Source organism: Saccopteryx bilineata, chromosome 3 (assembly GCF_036850765.1).
Source record: "Saccopteryx bilineata isolate mSacBil1 chromosome 3, mSacBil1_pri_phased_curated, whole genome shotgun sequence".
In the NCBI taxonomy this organism is placed as follows: Eukaryota; Metazoa; Chordata; class Mammalia; order Chiroptera; family Emballonuridae; genus Saccopteryx; species Saccopteryx bilineata.
This window is the reverse complement of record NC_089492.1, coordinates 47,250,272-47,270,802: the sequence shown is the minus strand read 5'-3', so window position 1 is coordinate 47,270,802 and position 20,531 is coordinate 47,250,272. Positions and strand designations below refer to the sequence as shown.

At 38.3% G+C, this 20,531-nt stretch overlaps 1 protein-coding gene across 2 annotated transcripts in view; it reads right to left on the bottom strand.

The window, feature by feature from the left end:
* SPIDR (scaffold protein involved in DNA repair) overlaps nucleotides 1–20,531 on the bottom strand; it is a 451,079-nt gene that overhangs the window by 402,453 nt on the left and 28,095 nt on the right. The window contains exons 2-4 of one of the 2 annotated variants that reach the window (XM_066266093.1): nucleotides 8,070–8,307; nucleotides 7,229–7,384; nucleotides 6,530–6,596 (exon numbers count right to left, since the gene is read on the bottom strand). In XM_066266093.1, the coding sequence (XP_066122190.1) occupies nucleotides 6,530–6,596; nucleotides 7,229–7,384; nucleotides 8,070–8,159 (313 nt within the window). In that variant the 5' untranslated portion in view covers nucleotides 8,160–8,307. The remainder of the gene's footprint in view (nucleotides 1–6,529; nucleotides 6,597–7,228; nucleotides 7,385–8,069; nucleotides 8,308–20,531) is intronic. The other variant, XM_066266094.1, reaches the window with a different exon arrangement.

Below are 20,531 nucleotides of genomic sequence, written 5' to 3'. Positions count from 1 at the left end.
TCCAAAAGTGTGTTCCTGCACCTTTCCTGTATGAGATATTAAGTTTCTATTGTTCAAATCATCCATTTTGTGGTACTTTATTATAGCAGCCCTAGCAAGCTAATATACATAGGACATAAAAGTGAGTAACAGAGAAGGGTCTGCCTTTAAGAAACCCTTTGTCCAATAAGGAGAAAACAAGGCCAACATAAAATTTATAAATTTTGTAATGCATCTCAAGGAGCAGGAGATCTCTGACCTCAATAACAAACAGAATTTTTGCTGGTTATTTCAGGAAAAAAGATAAACACTATGTCCTATTTACTTCATAGTTTCATTTATGTTTGGTAAATACATTTATTAAAAAGTTATGTCTTTTTTTTTTTTAATTTTTTTTTTTTAATAAATTTTTATTAATGGTAATGGGGTGACATTAATAAATCAGGGTACATATATTCAAAGAAAACATGTCTAGGTTATTTTGTCATCAAATTATGTTGCAAACCCCTCGCCCAAAGTCAGATTGTCCTCCGTCACCCTCTATCTAGTTCTCTGTGCCCCTCCCCCTCCCCCTAACTCTCTCCCTCCCTCCCTCCCATGTCCTCCCTCCCCCCCCACCCTTAGTAACCACCACACTCTTGTCCATGTCTCTTAGTCTCATTTTTATGTTCCACCAATGTATGGAATCATGTATTTCTTGTTTTTTTCTGATTTGCTTATTTCACTCCTTATAATGTTATCAAGATCCCACCATTTTGCTGTAAATGATCTGATGTCATCATTTCTTATGGCTGAGTAGTATTCCATAGTGTATATGTGCCACATCTTCTTTATCCAGTCTTCTATTGAAGGGCTTTTTGGTTGTTTCCATGTCTTGGCCACTGTGAACAGTGCTGCAATGAACATGGGGCTACATAAAAAGTTATGTCTTTTAAGAAAATCAGTCTACAAAGATTCCAGCCTCTTTATAAATTTTTATCTTCTTTCATCTCCCTTGACTTTTTATTAACATTCATATGCTTTCTTTTTTCACTCCCTTCTCGTCCCCTCTACTTTCTTCCTTTTTTTAGTCTTCTGTTCCCCAGTGCCTTAGAGATGAAATGGAGACATGGAAACATGTCTCTGCCTTTTCTACACACTTTGTAAAAGTATGTTCTCCTACTTCTGTTTTCTAGCTCTGATAAAACTATTACTTCCACACTCCAAAATTTCTATTAAAAAACTGTCTTCAATACTTCAGATGCTATTTTTAAAATGAGCTAGTTCTAAGAAATGTCTCGATTCCCTTAGTCTATCAATTTCTATTTGTAAGCTGTTGTTAAATTATTAACAATACTTTCTTGCTTTAACTAGCTGCTTATACTGTAAATAAAGGAATTATACATTGATATGTTTTTTCAGCCTTTCAGAACATACTGAAAAGTCTACAGAATAGAAAGTACAGCCTGACTAGGCAGTGGTGAGTCGACAGAGCGCCAGACTGGGATGCTGAAGACTCAGGTTCAAAACTCTAAGGTCACTGGCTTGCGCATGAGATCATAGACATGACCTGTTGGGAACCAAATAAATAAACAGAGTATTTTTGCAATCTGGACAGAGGTGCTGGGCCCAAACCCCACCTCATTTGCCTCATTAACAAAGAGCTACACCTGATTCTCATTGGTCTCACCCATGTTCTCCAGAGGAGGCTGGAAGCTAGTTTCTTATTAGTGTAAAGTAGATTTGGATGGTATGGTGGGGTTGTCTTTGAGTTGCCTTGGAAACTTAATTGAATTGCTGATAGACCACATTTCTTCTATGAATAAAAGTGGATGTGTTTCTGGGAGCACAGGCATTATGGCTAAGGAACAGTAGAGACTATTTGCCGTGGCGTCCTCCTGAACCCATCTGTGTGTGTGTGTGTGTGTGTGTGTGTGTGTGTGTGTGTGTGTATATCTTTAAGTCCTTGTCTATCATTTATTTCAATTCCATACCTTTTCCTGTTCGGGACCCTGATATATACTTGTTGTGGTTGAACCCCAACAATGACCCCCTGGTCGCTGGCTTGAGTCCAAAGGTCGGTAGCTTGAAGCCCAAGGTCACTGGTTTGAGCAAGGGATCAGTCACTGGGTCATCTGGAGCCCCCCAATCAAGGCACATATGAGAAAGTAATCAATGAACAATTAAGGTGCCCCACTGCTTTCCTGTCTGTCCCTCTCTCATTCTCTCTCTTGCTAGAAAAAAAAAAAAGCAAGCACAGCAGAGTAGGTCAAATATACACGGTGGAGCAAAAGTAGGTTTACAGTTGTAAGTACATGAACCATGTATTATTATTTATTAAGTATTATTTTCCACATGAACAACTGTATATCTACTTTTGCACCACCCTGTATATTGCCATGAGGAAATAATTCCAAAAGATCCTTTTGTAATTAGTAAAAGATAGCTTATTTAATATTTCTTTCTCTCTCCAAGTGGAATTTGACTATACTTAAAATGTCCAGAAAAAGATATAAGCCACATCTATAAAATACTATTTACTTGAGACAGTGTATTATGATAGTTAAAAAATCACAATTGATCTTTGAAAACCACAGTATTTAGAGCTAATAAGAAAAGTTAAATTCTGCAGATCCATTACATGATTATGGAATTACAAAAGGACGTGTGCAAGTTTATTTTATAACAGAATTTTAGAAATCTTTAAAAATTTGACAGATTTTATTTTCAAGTGCTGAAAAGAACCCTTGTAAATGTTAGTAAAATAATATAACAAAGTGTTTAGTCTCTTATTCACAGTTTCCGCACTCTCCAGAACTTTAACCAGGCTTTCACATAGTTCTTTTTACCATTAGACATAGTAGCAATTGCTGCCATCAATTAAGTACCTCCTAAGTGGTAAGCATTTGAGGGAGGCATTCTTATTACTTTCTAATTTTAGCTCACAATAATGCAGTAAGGCACACATTGTTATTCCCATTTTCAAATGCAAAAACTGACAGTCAGCATGGTTAGCTTTCCCAAGATCATACAGTCAGGTCAAAGTCAAGATACTGTGGGATTAAAGTCTCAAATTCCCAAACTTCCTGCCCACCCACAGTGCAGCAGCAGAGCCAATGACCCACCTCATATTCAACCCATCTTCTTCCTTACTGACAAAAACCCAATTATATTTGAGCAGCAACACACATATTTTAAAATCCTTAATTTCAATGAAGTCTCTTTAGTGGACATGACCATTTGTCCCAGGTTAGAGGTCCTAGAGAGGGAATTCCTTCCCAGACAAAAAGTTCACCTAGAGAAAATCCTCAGACCCTACATTCTTCCCGTGAACTAGGTCTGGAGAATTCATTCTTCTTAGATGATCTCAGAAAATTCTCAGTAGGTATCGTCCATATACAAACAAAGAAGTATAAAGAAACTACATGGCATGAAGAGGTGAATACAGTAGTACCCTGAGATACGAGCAGACCAACATACAATTTTTTAAGACACGAGCTGTGACTAGGTCCGTATTTTTGTTCAAGATCCAAGCAAAATTCCGAAATATGAGTCGTGATTCAGGAAGCTGCCGCTAGTTGGTGCACTGGTGCACGGGACCAGTATCAGCAGCACAACGCCAGCATCTCGTTCTTTATCATGTTACCTGCAGAATCAAGTTCAATCTTGTGCACTGTACTCATTCTTGAATCATTTTTGTATTTTTTACTAACTTTTTTTGTGTGCTATCATGGGGCCAAAGAAAGTGAGTGTAAAGGACAGTGGTGAGAAGAAGAGAATGGTGTTGATAAAAGTAAAGCAAGAAATAACAGAAAAACATGAGCGTGGTGTACAAGTGATTAAACTGGCAAGGTGGTACAACTGCAATACAGCTACAATTTGTGCCATCCTTAAACAAAAGGATACCATCAAAACCGCAAATCCAGTGAAAGGAACTACAATTCTGTCCCAGTTAAGGACAAACATCCATGAAGAAATGGAGAAGCTCCTGCTGGTGTGGGTGAAAGAGAAAGAGCTGGCAGGAGATACAGTGACAGAGAATTTAATATGCAAAAAAGGCACGTATTATTTACAGTGACTTGAAGAAAGAACCATCAACCTCAAAAGAGGCAGCAGAAGATATGTTTAAGGCAAGTCACGGCTGGTTTGAAAATTTCAAAAAGAGATCTGGCATCCACTCAGTGGTGAGGCATGGTGAAGCTGCGAATGCTGACGTTAAGGCAGCTGAGGAGTACATCGCACATTTTGCTGTGCTTATAGCAAAGGAAGGCTATATCCCCCACCAAGTGTTCCACTGTGATGACACAGGATTGTTTTGGAAAAAATGCCCCGGAGAACTTTCATCACTGCCGAGGAGAAGAAGCTGCCAGGCCATAAACCCATGAAGGACCAGCTGACCCTTGTATTGTGTGCAAATGCTAGCGGTGACTGTAAAGTAAAGCCACTGCTAGTGTATCATTCTGAAAATCCTCAAGCCTATAAGACTCACAAGATTCAAAAGAAAAACTGCAGGTTATGTGGCGCACCAATGCTAGGGTATGGGTTACGTGGCAGTTTTTTATTGAATGGGTAAATCTCATCTTTGGTCCTGCAGTAAAGAAATATCTTCAAGAAAATAAACTCCCAATGAAGGCAAATTATTCCTTGAAAATGCTCCAGCCCACCCACCTGGTCTTGAAGATGACATTCTTGATGAGTTCAAATTCGTGCAAGTCCTCTACCTCCTACCAAACATGACTTCAATCTTGCAACCTATGGATCAGCAGGTCATTTCCAACTTTAAAAAGCTTTATACAAAGCACTTATTTGTTCCACCACTGCTTTGACGAAACTGAGAATACAATTCTAACCCTTCAAGAGTTTTGGAGGGTCACTACAACATCGTGATATGTTTATGCATTATTGACTTGGCATGGCAAGAGGTTACAAGAAGAACCTTGATCTCAGCATGGAAAAAGTTATGGCCTGATGTTGCTGACAGGGGCTTCGAAGGATTCAAACCAGAGACCGAGACCGAGGTAGAAGCGTTAGAGACTGTGTCCCTCAGACAGTCAATGGGTCTGGAGGTAGATGAGGGTGACGTAAACTAGCTCGTCGAGGAACATGAGGAGGAACTCTCAACTGAGGAGTTTAAGGAGCTACAGATGATGCAACATACGGAGCTTCTGCAAGACATTAGTAGTGAGGAGGAGGTAGAGTCGGAGGCAGTGATTTCTACAAGTGAAATTAAAGACATGCTGGCAATGTGGGAGCTTTCAAGTTTCACTGAAAAGAAACACCCAGAAGAAGTTTCAACTGGTCGTGTTTCAGCACTTTTTAATGACGCTTGTTTGTCACATATCCATTATATTTTAAAAGGCAGGCAAAAGCAAATCTATTTGGATAGATTTTTATTCAAAAGTCCTGCAAGTGAAAGTGCCGAAAGTGCAGCCAAAAAGGCAAAAACAGGTGATGATTAAATGAAAAATACGTAATGTTAAGCTTAGGTTAAGTTTAAAGTTAAGAAAGTGAATTTTTTTACAATTAGGTTTTTGTGGTTTCATTTTAAGTAAAGAAAGTCCAGTTTTAGTTTTGTTTAAAGAAAATGCAGTTTTAGTTTACATTTAGTGTTAAGAAAGTGCAGTTTTAGTTTATGTGTCTACAGTGCCCGCATCCTTTCCTCCCTTCCTCCTCCTCCGTCATTCACCTCCATTAGCTGCACTTGTCTGTCTCCAAGGTAAGAATACAGTACTAAATAACACTTTTTTCTTTTATTTCATATATTTTTTTATGCATTAGTAAAGTATACATGTATGTTTCTTAATTAAAAACATGTCTTTTTTCATAATTTAGGATGGTTTGGGGATGTTTCACAGGGCTAGAACTGATTAAATCTATTTCAGTCTTTTAAATGGGAGAAATCTGTTTGATATACGAGTTGACTGACTTACGAGCTTGGTTACAGAAGGAATTAAACTCATATCTCAAGGTACTACTGTACTAACTCGCCCCATTTATTAAGAAGTAAAAAATAATACACTGGTTGCAGTGTACTTAAAGAAAACAAGAAAGGAAATTCCAAAAACAAACCCCACACTAAGGCTGCAGGACTCAGAACAAGCCCGGCTTATAGACGTCTTATTTCAAAAAATAATGTCAACCCCATCTCTTCAAACACTCTAATATACTTTCCTACTATTTGTAAACGAAAGCATTCCCTAAAAATTCGCCAAGTAAGAACTTCATGCCGGAAATAGTATAGGTCATAATTTTATTTCACAAATCAGACTTTTTTAAAACCTTGGAGTTATGAACATGAGTTAACCTACTTGGCTCTGTTGATAACAGTGAATTCACAAAGAATACACAAAAGAAATTTTAATAATCATCTATAGACAGAAAAAAATGAGATAGTGACAAAAGTAAAAGATACATTTCTCAAAAAATACATTATTACATTGTTAGGAAGTCTTTTAACCAAAATATATAGTTTATCCAAACTATGTAAATAACATTTTAAAGGAAAGCAAATAAATCAAAGAAGGCTATATTATACTTATACATTTTTGTCAAGAAATCAACAAAATATTACCTTTCTTGGGACTAGTGATTAATTCAAGATGCTCTTCTGTTATTGCCTTCTTTTCAACTGCTAATGACTGTAGGCAGATAGTAATAATAAAAATAACTATATATAATAGTAACAACAAAAATACAGTAATTTATATGAAAAGGGCTAAAAACCATCAATCTGTAAAATATTCAAAACCTTAACTATACCCTCCTTAACATATACTTCTGCTTTCCTAAATTTATATTTACCAATCATTATTCCCAGAGCACATACTCTTCATTTACTTATAAATGTATTTTTATATTTTTCCTGAATCTAAACAAAAAGCTGTCTAACTTTTCATTTATAATAGTATTCCTCCATAATTTAAACATTTCAAAGTTATATGTACAAAAATTAAACAGAATATCTCATTGCCAAAAGATATTGAATATATAAGCATTTCATAAATATACTTCTTATAAAGAAAAAGATGCTCAGCATTCTTCCTAGATGTTCTTCTCAGAAAATTCTCAGAAGGTATTGTCCACATACAAACAAAGAAGTATAAAAGAACTATATGGCATAAAGAGGTGAATACTAACTTGCCACATTTATTTAAGAAGAAAAGAAATACACTAGTGACAGTCTCCTGAAAGAAAATTAAAGAAATTCCAAAGAAATATAATTACAGTGTCCTGAACGCTCAGACTCAAAACAATTTTACAACTCTTTTACCTGAGTCCCAGAAGTATCCTGAAATCCTTCTTCACACCTGAGCCAGGCTTCTGAAAGGGAAGAGGCTGTCCCCACTGTCCTGCTGTCAGCTCTTTCGAAATGCAATGGACTATTTCCTGGAAAGGATGGGTATTCCATATCCCACTTTCTTTTTCTCTGCAGAGACAATTAGAAAAAAATCAACTTCATTAAACAATTGACAATATGGAAACCCAAGAATGGCAGGAGTGAAGGCACAGTTTTTAAATGTCTCTGAATCTCCACATAAAGAGTCATGGGATAGCAGAACCAAAAGTACACAACCATTAAAACTAGTCAACAAAGTTCAAAATACAGGTGGGTGAGGATAAACAATCAACCCTCCAAGCTCATGCATGGTAGTCTAACTGAAAAAAAGAAGGTAGGTGAAGCAAGGGAGCAAAGAAGACCTGAGCACATAGACATCTGACGTTCACTACAAAGTGGAGCAGGGGATCTGAGAAATGTATCTGAAAGGTGGTGAGGGCAAAGGCTCCATTCAAGATCCAGAGGGGTGGGGAGAGTCTAGAATAGTAAAACATCAGTCAGCTAGGACTATCTTCCCCAAAAGGACCCAACACTGAGGAGAGAACTACTGGCAGTAGAGAATCTACTCAGCAGCACAGGGATGATAGAGACAAAAAGAAAAAAGAAAAAGTCCATAAGCATGGTGGAGGGGAGCAGAGTTAAGAAATATTTAAATCTATATAAATAAAAATGTAAATGTTCATTTGTTCAAAATCTTAAATCTCCAAAAGTTCTACAGATTGCTTTGAAATTGTAAAACACGTTGCATTCGAAAACACGTTTTTTATATACCTACCATTATATAGATATAGATGTCACACCTGTGACAGGTAAAAACATACTTTTTGAAAAACAGCACCATCTGTTGGACGTAAAAGCAACACATGCTATACTTAATATTTTAAGATTTCAATGTTTCCGATTTATAATCCATTTACGTGCAGCCAGACTTGAGGATCCACGGTTGCAATCGCATTCTGCAGCTTCAGATCTGCTTTGTTCTCAACAGAATGAATGCAACAGGCTGAGAGTGGCTGAAAGACGTCAACAAGGAACAGAAGGTCAGCGCCAAACGTGACTCAGTGCTCAGCAATCACGCAATTACAATCACCTTGCATTCCGGTACTACCCAGCTGATGATTATAGTTTGAGCTAGCATGTTCTCATCGGCACTATGACTGAAGTGTGTCCTTATTGCAAGGCTCTGAAATTTAATGGAGAAATGAAAGAAATGTGTTGTGCCACCGGAAAAACTAAACTGCCTCAACTTGGAGAACCACCAGAGCCATTAAAAACTTTGCTTGCCAGATATACCGCCGAATCAAAGCATTTCCTATCTAACATCAGGAAATAGAACTCATGCGTCCAAATGACATCGCTGGATGCAGAAATTGTAACAGCTCAATTCATGCCAACTCTCAAAGTGAAAGGACAAATTTATCATAAAGCCAGCTCCCTGCTTCTGTTCCCAGATGGTCAACATAAATTCCCACAAATGTATTTCATCAATGATGGCAATGATGAATTGAATGAACGCTGAGGAATTTCTACCAGCATAAAAAGGTCCATTGTTTCCCAACTGCGAGTGCTTCTTTAAGAAAAAAACAATTTAGTGCACTTGTTCAAAACAGCAATTGACGATTCCGGTGACGTCACGGAAATGGCGCCGTGAGAAGCGCGTCCGACAGCTCTCCCCTAAATCACAACAAATTTATCAACTAGAAACAGAAAAATTTATCCTCGGAGCATTCCGGAGTTCCACACGAACTGAAAGCAAAAGGACTGTTATCACTTGAATCTGAGAGACGAGGGTGTGGAGGAAGCTACCGCAGCAGCGACGCTCATTCAAGCCGCGAGGGAGTGCGCCTGCGGTGAGTCAGCCCATATACTTGGGAACCGCGAGCCGCCGCGAGCGGCCGACGCGAGCCGCCACCGCGAGCCGCGGCAAGCCCCCGCGAGGCGCCGCCGCGAACCGCCACCGCGAGCGGCCACCACGAGCCACCGCGCGCGCGCCCGGTCCGGTTGAGCACCGCTGACGTTCCCAGCGGCCCGCACACTGCAAGTGGGGGTCGCCGGCCACCGGTGCCCGGAGCGCCCCATTTGCGCGCGTGCCTTGGGCATTCCACGCGCCCAGGGCACCCTGCTGGCCCGCACAACCAGGGGGCTCCATTATCCTGCGCCTGGTGCGGTCCAGCCGCCAGCGGCGGGGCGAGCGGGAGAGGCTTGGGAGATTCTCTCCGTGGGCGGGGCACCTCACCCAGCCATTCAAGCTAACAATCAAGCGTTGGGGGAGGGGCGCGCGCAGGCAGCCTAAAATACCTTCGGAAGCACAGCTGCGACCCAATCACTGAAATTAGCTTAACCCATAAAATCTGCGCACCTTCGGTTCTAATTGATAAGATCTCTCTCAGTTCAGCGATCCAAGACAAGAGGCGTGATATTTTTTAGTGCCTCTCGCTAAAGGGGCGGGGGCAACTTCTGATTGATAGAGCCTCCATATTCAGGGATAAACGCTAACAAGAAGGACTTGGCAGATAATAAGGTCTATACTATACTAGTCGTAAGCAGAGACAGAGACTAGTGCCTCTTCTTCCCTGCAAAAACAGGCAACAAAGTGTGGAAATCCTGGGTTGAGAGGTCCAACTAAATGATAGGCGCTGAACTGTCACCTTGACAACAATTGACTCCCACCCCCGCCGGATTACACTGGAGGCCCTGACTCTCAGAGCCTTTCCCAAAGCCTTGCACTGAGTGGGGATAGAGTGGGGATTTCCCAGCTCTTTGAGCCTCTTACTCCCCAGGCAGAAGCAGTTGCAGCCTTATAGCTGGATCACCAGGCTGCTAATTCAGAAAGGGGGGACTAGGAGAGAGAATCCAGGAAAGCAAACTCTCTCATCATTGGACCCTGCAAACGCCAACAAGCCTTTACTTCCAGCAAGACTAAAGCCAATTATATGACATTGCCATAGAATCCCATCAACTGCAAATCCCCACCTAAGAGTGACACAGGGGCAGAGCCTGGGGTACAGAGTCACCGACTAGGAAGAGGGAGAGAAAAGAAAAAGGAAGAAGTTAACCTCTCAAAATCAAGAAAAACCCACAGACTTTACAACTTGATCCACTATTTTTTTTTTGTTGTTGTTGTTGTTGTTTGTTTCTTCTATCTTTTTGCCTTTATTTCCTCCACCTCGGTCCTTCTATTCTCTGCCCATCTTATGCTTCCCCTTTCTTGAACTACACTACCCATGAGTGTTGCATTTTATTTTTCTTCTTCATCCTCACCCTCCTTTAAGGTTATACTCCAAAACACTTAACTCTCACTCTCCTCTTTTTTTTTTTTTTTGTTTTTTGTTTTTGTCTTGCTTTATTTTGTTTTTTTCTCCTCCTATTTTATTTCTTCCTTCGTTTTTCTCTTTTTCTTATTTTTTCCTTTCTATTCGTTTTTTCTTTTCTCATTTTACTTTCCTCCCATATAATCCTCAATCACGAACAAATTAGTTAATTTGGGACTCAAGGCTTTTTTTTTGGCTTTATTTCTCTTTTTTGCTTTTGTTTTTATTTTTTTTTCTCGTTTGTTTATTTTTGTGGCATTTTGGGTCCTCCCAACCCAAGGTCTCCATTGTATTTAGTCTTCGCTCCTCTTAATACAACAGATTTTTACTTATTATTTTTATTTTTTCTTCTTTATTATTCTTTTTTGGTCCTTTTTTCTGATTCCCTCTTATCCCTCTCATTATATCTCTTAGTTGACCATCACTTACAAGCAAATCATCTTATGCTTGTCTAAGATTTTCTTCCTTTTTTATTTTTTTGCATTTAGTAGGTCCCTACTCCCTTTTTTTTGCCCCTTGAACTCTTCACCCCAAATCAGGCCCTCCATTATAGGCACGATATTTCCCTGAGGAGGGGAGAGGAGGGAAAGAGAAGAGAGAAAAAAAAGAGGAAATAATAAATTATTACTGTTTTTTTTGTGGGGTGTTTTACCCCTTTTTTTTTTTTTCTTTTTACTCTTTATTAATTCTAATTAGTGCTATCAATAAGACAACCCTCAGATGCCGATAAGAAAGAGGAAATCGAATATTATGGATACAAAAGAAAGAGAGGTAACACAAATAGATGTGGAAAAATCTATGGAGAAAAGACTTAACATATTGGAAGCCTTGGAGCTAAATGACAGAGAATTTAAAATAGAAATCTTAAAAATACTCAGAGATATACAAGAAAACACAGAAAGGTAATATAGGGAGATCAGAAAACAACTCAATGAACACAAAGAATATATTACCAAGGAAATTGAAACTATAAAAACAAATCAAACAGAAATGAAAAACTCAATTCATGAGCTGAAAAACGAGGTAACAAGCTTAGCTAACAGAACAGCCCAGATTGAAGATAGGATTAGTGAAATAGAAGACAAACAACTTGAGGCACAACAGAGAGAAGTAGAAAGAGACTCAAAAATAATAAAAAATGAGAAAGCCCTACAGGAATTGTCTGACTCCATCAGAAAGAATAACATAAGAATAATAGGTATATCAGAGGGAGAAGAGAAAGAAAATGGAATGGAGAATATACTCAAACAAATAATAGACGAGAACTTCCCAAGCCTGTGGAAGGAACTAAAGCCTCAAATTCAAGAAGCAAACAGAACACCAAGTTTTCTTAACCCCAACAAACCCACTCCAAGGCACATCATAATAAAGATGACACAAACCAATGACAAAGAAAAAATTCTCAAGGCAGCCAGGGAAAAGAAGAGTACAACATATAAAGGAAGGCCTATTAGATTATCATCAGATTTCTCAGCAGAAACTCTACAAGCTAGAAGAGAGTGGACCCCAATATTTAAAGCCCTGAAAGAGAGGAACTTTCAGCCAAGAATACTATACCCATCAAAGCTATCCTTCAAGTATGAAGGAGATATAAAAACATTCACAAATACAGAAAAGATGAGAGAATTTATCAACAGAAAGCCCCCACTCCAGGAAATACTAAGGGGGGTTTTCCAACCAGATTCAAAGAACAAAAGAAAACAACACCACAAGTAACAGCTCCACCAAGAACACAATAAAACCAAACTTAAACTGTGACAACAAAGGAAAAAAAGGGGGGAGAGGATGGAGATTAACAGTAGCAAAGGATGATGAAGTGCAGAAATACTTATAAGATAGGGTACTACAATGAATATGGTAGGTACCCTTTTCATTACTTAATGGTAACCACCCTTAAAAAAACCACCACAAAAACACTTGACTTAAAAAAAGGTAGCAACAGAGGAAAGTATGGAACACAAACAAACAAAAACAAATGATAGAAAAACAAAAGAGAAGAATCAAACTAGATACAAAACTAACAGAAAGCAATTTATAAAATGGCAGTAGGGAACCCACAAGTGTCAATAATTACACTAAATGTAAATGGATTAAACTTACCAATAAAAAGACACAGAGTAGCAGAATGGATTAAAAAAGAAAATCCAACTATATGCTGCCTACAAGAAACACATCTAAGCAACCAGGATAAAAACAAATTCAAAGTGAAAGGCTGGAAAACAATACTCCAAGCAAACAACACCCAAAAAAAAGCAGGTGTAGCAATACTCATATCTAATAATGCTGACTACAAGACAGAAAAAGTACTCAGAGACAAAAATGGTCATTTCATAATGATTAAGGGGAAGTTGAATCAAGAAGACATAACAATCCTTAATATATATGCACCAAACCAAGGAGCACCAAAATATATAAGACAGCTACTTATTGACCTTAAAACAAAAACTAACAAAAATACAATCATACTTGGAGACCTCAATACACCGCTGACGGCTCTAGATCGGTCATCCAAACAGAGAATCAATAAAGATATAGTGGCCTTAAACAAATACTAGAACACCTGGATATGATAGACATCTACAGGACACTTCATCCCAAAGCGACAGAGTATACATTTTTCTCTAGTGTACATGGAACATTCTCAAGAATTGACCATATGTTGGGCCACAAAGACAATATCAGCAAATTTAGAAAAATTGAAATTGTACCAAGCATATTTTCTGATCATAAAGCCTTGAAACTAGAATTCAACTGCAAAAAAGAGGGGGAAAAACCCACAAAAATGTGGAAACTAAACAACATACTTCTAAAAATGAATGGGTCAAAGAAGAAATAAGCGCAGAAATCAAAAGATATATACAGACAAATGAAAATGAAAATACGACATATCAGAATCTCTGGGATGCAGCAAAAGCAGTGATAAGAGGGAAATTCATATCACTTCAGGCATATATGAACAAACAAGAGAGAGCCGAAGTAAACCACTTAACTTCACACCTTAAGGAACTAGAAAAAGAAGAACAAAGACAACCCAAAACCAGCCGAAGAAAGGAGATAATAAAAATCAGAGCAGAAATAAATGAAATAGAGAACAGAAAAACTATAGAAAAAATCAATAAAACAAGGAGCTGGTTCTTTGAAAAGATCAACAAAATTGACAAACCCTTGGCAAGACTCACCAAGGAAAAAAGACATAGGACTCAAATAAATAAAATCCAAAATGAAAGAGGAGAGATCACCACAGACATCATAGAAATACAAAGAATTATTGTAGAATACTATGAAAAATTATATGCCACCAAATACAACAATCTAGAAGAAATGGATAAATTCCTAGAACAATACAACCTTCCTAGACTGAGTCATGAAGAAGCAGAAAGCCTAAACAGACCAATCAGCAGGGAGGAAATAGAAAAAACTATTAAAAATCTCCCCAAAAATAAAAGTCCAGGCCCAGACGGTTATACTAGTGAATTCTATCAAACATTCAAAGAAGACTTGGTTCCTATTCTACTCAAAGTCTTCCAAAAAATTGAAGAAGAAGCAATACTTCCAAACACATTTTATGAGGCCAACATAACCCTCATACCAAAACCTGGCAAGGATGGCACAAAAAAAGAAAACTACAGACCAATATCTCTAATGAATACAGATGCTAAAATACTAAACAAAATACTGGCAAACCGAATACAACAACATATTAAAAAAATAATACATCATGATCAAGTGGGATTCATCCCAGAATCTCAAGGATGGTTCAACATACGCAAAACGGTTAACGTAATACACCATATCAACAAAACAAAGAACAAAAACCACATGATCTTATCAATAGATGCAGAAAAGGCTTTTGATAAAATACAACACAATTTTATGTTTAAGACTCTCAACAAAATGGGTATAGAAGGAAAATATCTCAACATGATAAAGGCCATATATGATAAACCATCAGCCAGCATCATATTAAACGGCATAAAACTGAGGACTTTCTACCTTAAATCAGGAACAAGAAAGGGTTGTCCACTCTCTCCACTCTTATTCAACGTGGTGCTAGAAGTTCTGGCCAGAGCAATCAGACAAGACAAAGAAATAAAAGGCATCCATATCGGAAAAGAAGAAGTAAAGCTATCACTTTTTGCTGATGATATGATCCTATACATCGAAAACCTGAAGGACTCCACAAAAAGATTATTAGAAACAATAAACCAATACAGTAAGGTCGCAGGATACAAAATTAACATACAAAAGTCCATAGCCTTTCTATATGCCAACAATGAAATATTAGAAAACGAACTCAAAAAAATAATCCCCTTCACGATTGCAACAAAAAAATAAAATACCTAGGAATAAACATAACAAAGAACATAATGGACCTATATAATGAAAATTACAAAGCATTGTTAAGGGAAATCGAAAAAGATACAATGAGATGGAAAAATATTCCTTGTTCTTGGATAGGAAGAATAAATATAATCAAAATGACCATATTACCCAAAGCAATATACAAATTTAATGCAATTCCCATCAAAATCCCTATGAGATTTTTTAAAGAAATGGAACAAAAAATCGTAAGATTTATATGGAACTATAAAAAACCCCGAATAGCCAAAACAATCCTAAAGAAAAAGAATGAAGCTGGGGGCATTACAATACCTGACTTTAAACTATATTATAGGGCCACGATAATCAAAACAGCATGGTATTGGCAAAAAAATAGACACTCAGACCAATGGAACAGAATAGAAAGCCCAGAAATAAAACCACATATATATGGTCAAATAATCTTTGATAAAGGGGCCAACAACACACAATGGAGAAAAGAAAGCCTCTTCAACAAATGGTGTTGGGAAAACTGGAAAGCCACATGCAAAAGAATGAAACTCGACTACAGCCTGTCCCCGTGTACTAAAATTAATTCAAAATGGATCAAAGACCTAAATATAAGACCTGAAACAATAAAGTACATAGAAGAAGACATAGGTACTAAAATCATGGACCTGGGTTTTAAAGAACATTTTATGAACTTGACCCCAATGGCAAGAGAAGTGAAGGCAAAGATAAATGAATGGGACTACATCAGAATAAAAAGTTTTTGCTCAGCAAGAGAAACTGATATCAAAATAAACAGACAGCCAACTATATGGGAACTGATATTTTCAAACAACAGCTCAGATAAGGGCCTAATATCCAAAATTTACAAAGAACTCATAAAACTCAACAACAAACAAACAAACAATCCAATAAAAAAATGGGAAGAGGACATGAACAGACACTTCTCCCAGGAAGAGATACAAATGGCCAACAGATATATGAAAAGATGCTCAGCTTCATTAGTTATTAGAGAAATGCAAATCAAAACTACAATGAGATACCACCTCACTCCTGTTAGATTAGCTATTATCAACAAGACGGGTAATAGCAAATGTTGGAGAGGCTGTGGAGAAAAAGGAACCCTCATTCACTGTTGGTGGGACTGTAAAGTAGTACAACCATTATGGAGGAAAGTATGGTGGTTCCTCAAAAAACTGAAAATAGAACTACCTTATGACCCAGCAATCCCTCTACTGGGTATACACCCCAAAACCTCAGAAACATTGATACGTGAAGACACATGTAGCCCCATGTTCATTGCAGCACTGTTCACAGTGGCCAAGACATGGAAACAACCAAAAAGCCCTTCAATAGAAGACTGGATAAAGAAGATGTGGCACATATACACTATGGAATACTACTCAGCCATAAGAAATGATGACATCAGATCATTTACAGCAAAATGGTGGGATCTTGATAACATTATAAGGAGTGAAATAAGCAAATCAGAAAAAAACAAGAACTACATGATTCCATACATTGGTGGAACATAAAAATGAGACTAAGAGACATGGACAAGAGTGTGGTGGTTACCAAGGGTGGGGGGAGAGGGAGGACATGGGAGGGAGGGAGGGAGAGAGTTAGGGGGAGGGGGAGGGGCACAGAGAACTAGAGAGAGGGTGACGGAGGACAATCTGACTTTGGGCGAGGGGTTTGCAACATAATTTGATGACAAAATAACCTAGACATGTTTTCTTTGAATATATGTACCCTGATTTATTAATGTCATCCCATTACCATTAATAAAAATTTATTAAAAAAAAAAAAAACAGCAATTGACATGATGCCAGCTGATACACACAAGATTGTTATTCATACTGACAAAACAGCTGCTGGAGAACATGTGCGAAGATTCAATGCTCCAACTATAGACAAAGTGGCAATTTGTTATAGTTGGAGATCAATTCCAACCAGAGATATTGTTCTTCATAGGAAAAATAACTAATTGACAAAACTTGCAGAAACTCATCGATGCTACGATGCCCTGCAATATCCAATCATTTTTTGGGATAGTACCAATGGATATCCCTTCAACTTTAAGATGATAAATCCAGTCAGTGGTGAAGAAACAAATATGAAATGCAGCGCAATGAACTACAGTGTGTCCGTAAAGTCATAGTGCACTTTTGACTGGTCACAGGAAAGCAACAAAAGACGGTCTTTAAAAATGTGAAATCTGCACCAAATAAAGGAAAACCTTCCCAGTTTCTGTAGGATGATGTGGCAGCATGTGCACATGTGCAGATGATGATGTAACACCATGTATACAGCGGAGCAGCCCATGGTCATGCCAGTCGAGATGTGGACAGTACAGAGGAAAGTTCAGTGTGTTCTGTGGCTCGCTAAATTCAAATCTGTGACCAAAGTGCAATGTAAATATTGGCGTGTTTATAACAAGTGCCACCACATAGGAATAACATGACTCGGTGGGATAAGCAGTTGAAGGAAACCAGCAGTTTGATGGAGAAACCCCGTTCTGGTAGGCCATCAGTCAATGACGAGTCTGTAGAGGCTATACGAGATAGCTACCTAAGGAGCCCTAAAAAATCTGTGCATGAGCCCACATCGAACTGCACTGAACAGGTATGAAACTGGGAGAGTTTTCCTTTTACTTGGTGCAGATTTCACATTTCTATCACCTTTTATTGCTTTCCTGTGACCGGTCAAAAGTGCACCATGACTTTATGGACACACTGTATTATTCATACCAATTAATGATTAGAGAGAATGAAGACAATCACATTTTGAAATGCCGTCAATTGTTTCACCAATATATCGTAAATATGTATGCAAAAATCGAAACAGAACATTTGATATTCATCCGTTTGAATCAGACCAAGCTTCCCTCTGAAGAATACATTCATTTGTGAGATGCAGTTGTAAATGACGGTAATACAACTAACGCTAGAAGACTAACGATTTTGCCATCTTCATATACCAGCAGTCCATGTCATACGCATGAGTAGGCAACTGCATATGTTCATCACTACAGGCATCCAGACCTATTCATTATATTCACGTGCAATCCAGCTTGGGACAATATACAACAGCTCTTACTTCCTGGTCAATTGCCAGTGGACAGGCATGACATCACAGCACGAGTTTTCAGACAGAAGCTGAAATCGCTGATGGATTTCATGGTAAAACATTAAGTGTTTGAGTCTGTGCACTGTAAAAAATTAATGAGCAACGTCACAGAAGCAACAATCTTGACAGGACCTTTCAAAGGTGAAGATGTCCTCATTCCTCGCATTCCTATGATTCCAATGGATATGCCATTTCAATTTAAGAGATTGCAATTCCCAGTTCGATTGGCATTTGCAATCACTATCAACAAAACTCAGGGCCAATCTTTAGAATTGTGCGCTTTAGATCTACACATGGATTGCTTCTCACATGGACAATTATACGTTGTGTGTTCTAGACTCAGCAAACCAGACAATCTCTATATCTGCACAGACAATGGAACAACAAAAATATTGTATACCCACAAGCATTGTGAAATTAAACATATTAGAAACGTGCACTTTCTCTTTTCTTTCTTTTCCATTTAACCAGACTGAGCCACAGCACCATATGGCCGCGTACAGCTAGTAACAAATAAACATGAAGCCTTACTTTTGCATAGTACAAGGCAACAACAGAAGGTACAAAAGCTATCTTGAATCCTACCTCCTAAAATTTTAGAAAAATTGTAAAATAAAAATTAGCAACATAAAGGTATCAGAGCCAAACATCATGCAGTTATTATTAGGAAAAAAAGAGAGAGCAAAATAACCTCCCAACCCACAAAGAAAGCACACAAAGACATGCACATAAAACAGAAAGAAACTTGTTTCTGATATTCCTATAAAAAACACATAACCTAAACCTAAACAGGAGAAAATTTCAGACAAGCCCAAAATTGGCCTAAACACCTCAACAATGACAAGGTCAAGAAACAAATTCTGAGGAACTGTTCCCCGATAAACAGAAGACTAAAGAAACATGAAATACCATATTTCCCCAAGTATAAGACACTATCTTTCCCGAAAATTCTGCAGTCTAAAAACTAGGTGCATTTTATACAGTGCTTAGGGCTTTTTAAATGCCATAGATGGAACTGAGGACGACATAATATATGAAAACAGTGATTTGTCATCAGACACAGATGAGGACAAGCTAATGGATGGGAGTTTTGACAGTGATGAGGAGTTGTATGAATTTTATGATGAATAAAACTTAAGTTCAATAACTTTATGTAATAATTTTTTATCAAATTTCCAGCCTCAAAATTAAGGTGTGTCTTATACATGGGAGCATCTTACACATGGGGAAATACAGTAAACTAAAACTTATAAGATCAAGATTGGATGATGTACCAGGGAAAAAGGTCATTTCTGGGTAATTGATAAAATTGGATTATGAATGGGTACCAGATCAACTTTCATTTCCTATGTTGTAATCATACTGCGCTTATGAAAGAGAATGTCTTGTACTATAGGGAAAAATATATTTAGGAGTGTAGGTGCACTAATCTCCCAATTATTCTAAAATAGTACAAAAAATGAGATATATACATGCAGGCAGAGAGAGAGGGAGAGGAAGAATGAAGAGGGAGAGATAAAAAAGAAAAAGGACAGAGATAAAGTAATAGGCAAATAAAAATAAATTGGTAAATCAAAGAAAAGATAAAGGGGTGACCCTAGCCAGTTAGCTCAGTCAGTTAAGAGTGCTATGCTATCTAAGCTCCTGGCTGGTTGGCTCAGCAGGAGAGTGTTGGCCCCATGTGTGGAAGTCCCGGGTTCGATTCCCGGCCAGGTCACACAGGAGAAGCGCCCATCTGCTTCTCCACTCTTCCTCCCTCCTTCCTTTCTATTCTCTCTTCCCTTCCCACAGCCAAGGCTCCATTGGAGCAAAGTTGGCCCGGGAGTTGAGGATGGCTCCATGGTCTCTGCCTCAGGTGCTAGAATGGCTCCAGCCACCAGATGGGCAAAGCATCGTCCCTTGGTGGGCATGTCGGGTGGATCCTGGTTGGGCGCATGTGGGAGTCTGTCTGCCTCCCAGCTTCTAACTTCAGAAAAATACAAAAAAGAAAAATAAGAGTGCTGTCCCGAAACAAGGTTGCAGGTTCAATCCCTGGTCAGGGCACACATGGAAAGCAACCAATGAATACACAACTGAGTGAAATAACAAATGAATGCTTCCTTTCCCCCTCCCCTCTCTTGCCCTTCCTCTCTGTCTCTAAAAAATAAAAAAAATTAAGCCCTGGCCTGAAGGCTTGGTTGGTTGGAGCATTGTCCCGGAGTACAGAGTTTGCCGGTTAAATTCCCCAGTCAGGGCATATACAGGAACAGCTCAATGGTCCTGTCTCCCTGTCTCTGACTCTCTCTCTCTCAAAAAAAAGAGGGCCATCATATTACTGTAGTTTCCCAGGGTTGCCATAACAAATCATATCACACTCAGTGGTATATAATAACATTTTCACAATTCTGGAGGATTGAATTACAAAATGAAGGTGGTGTCCTTCTAGAGCAGAGGTAGGGAACCTATGGCTCACGAGCCAGATGTGGCGC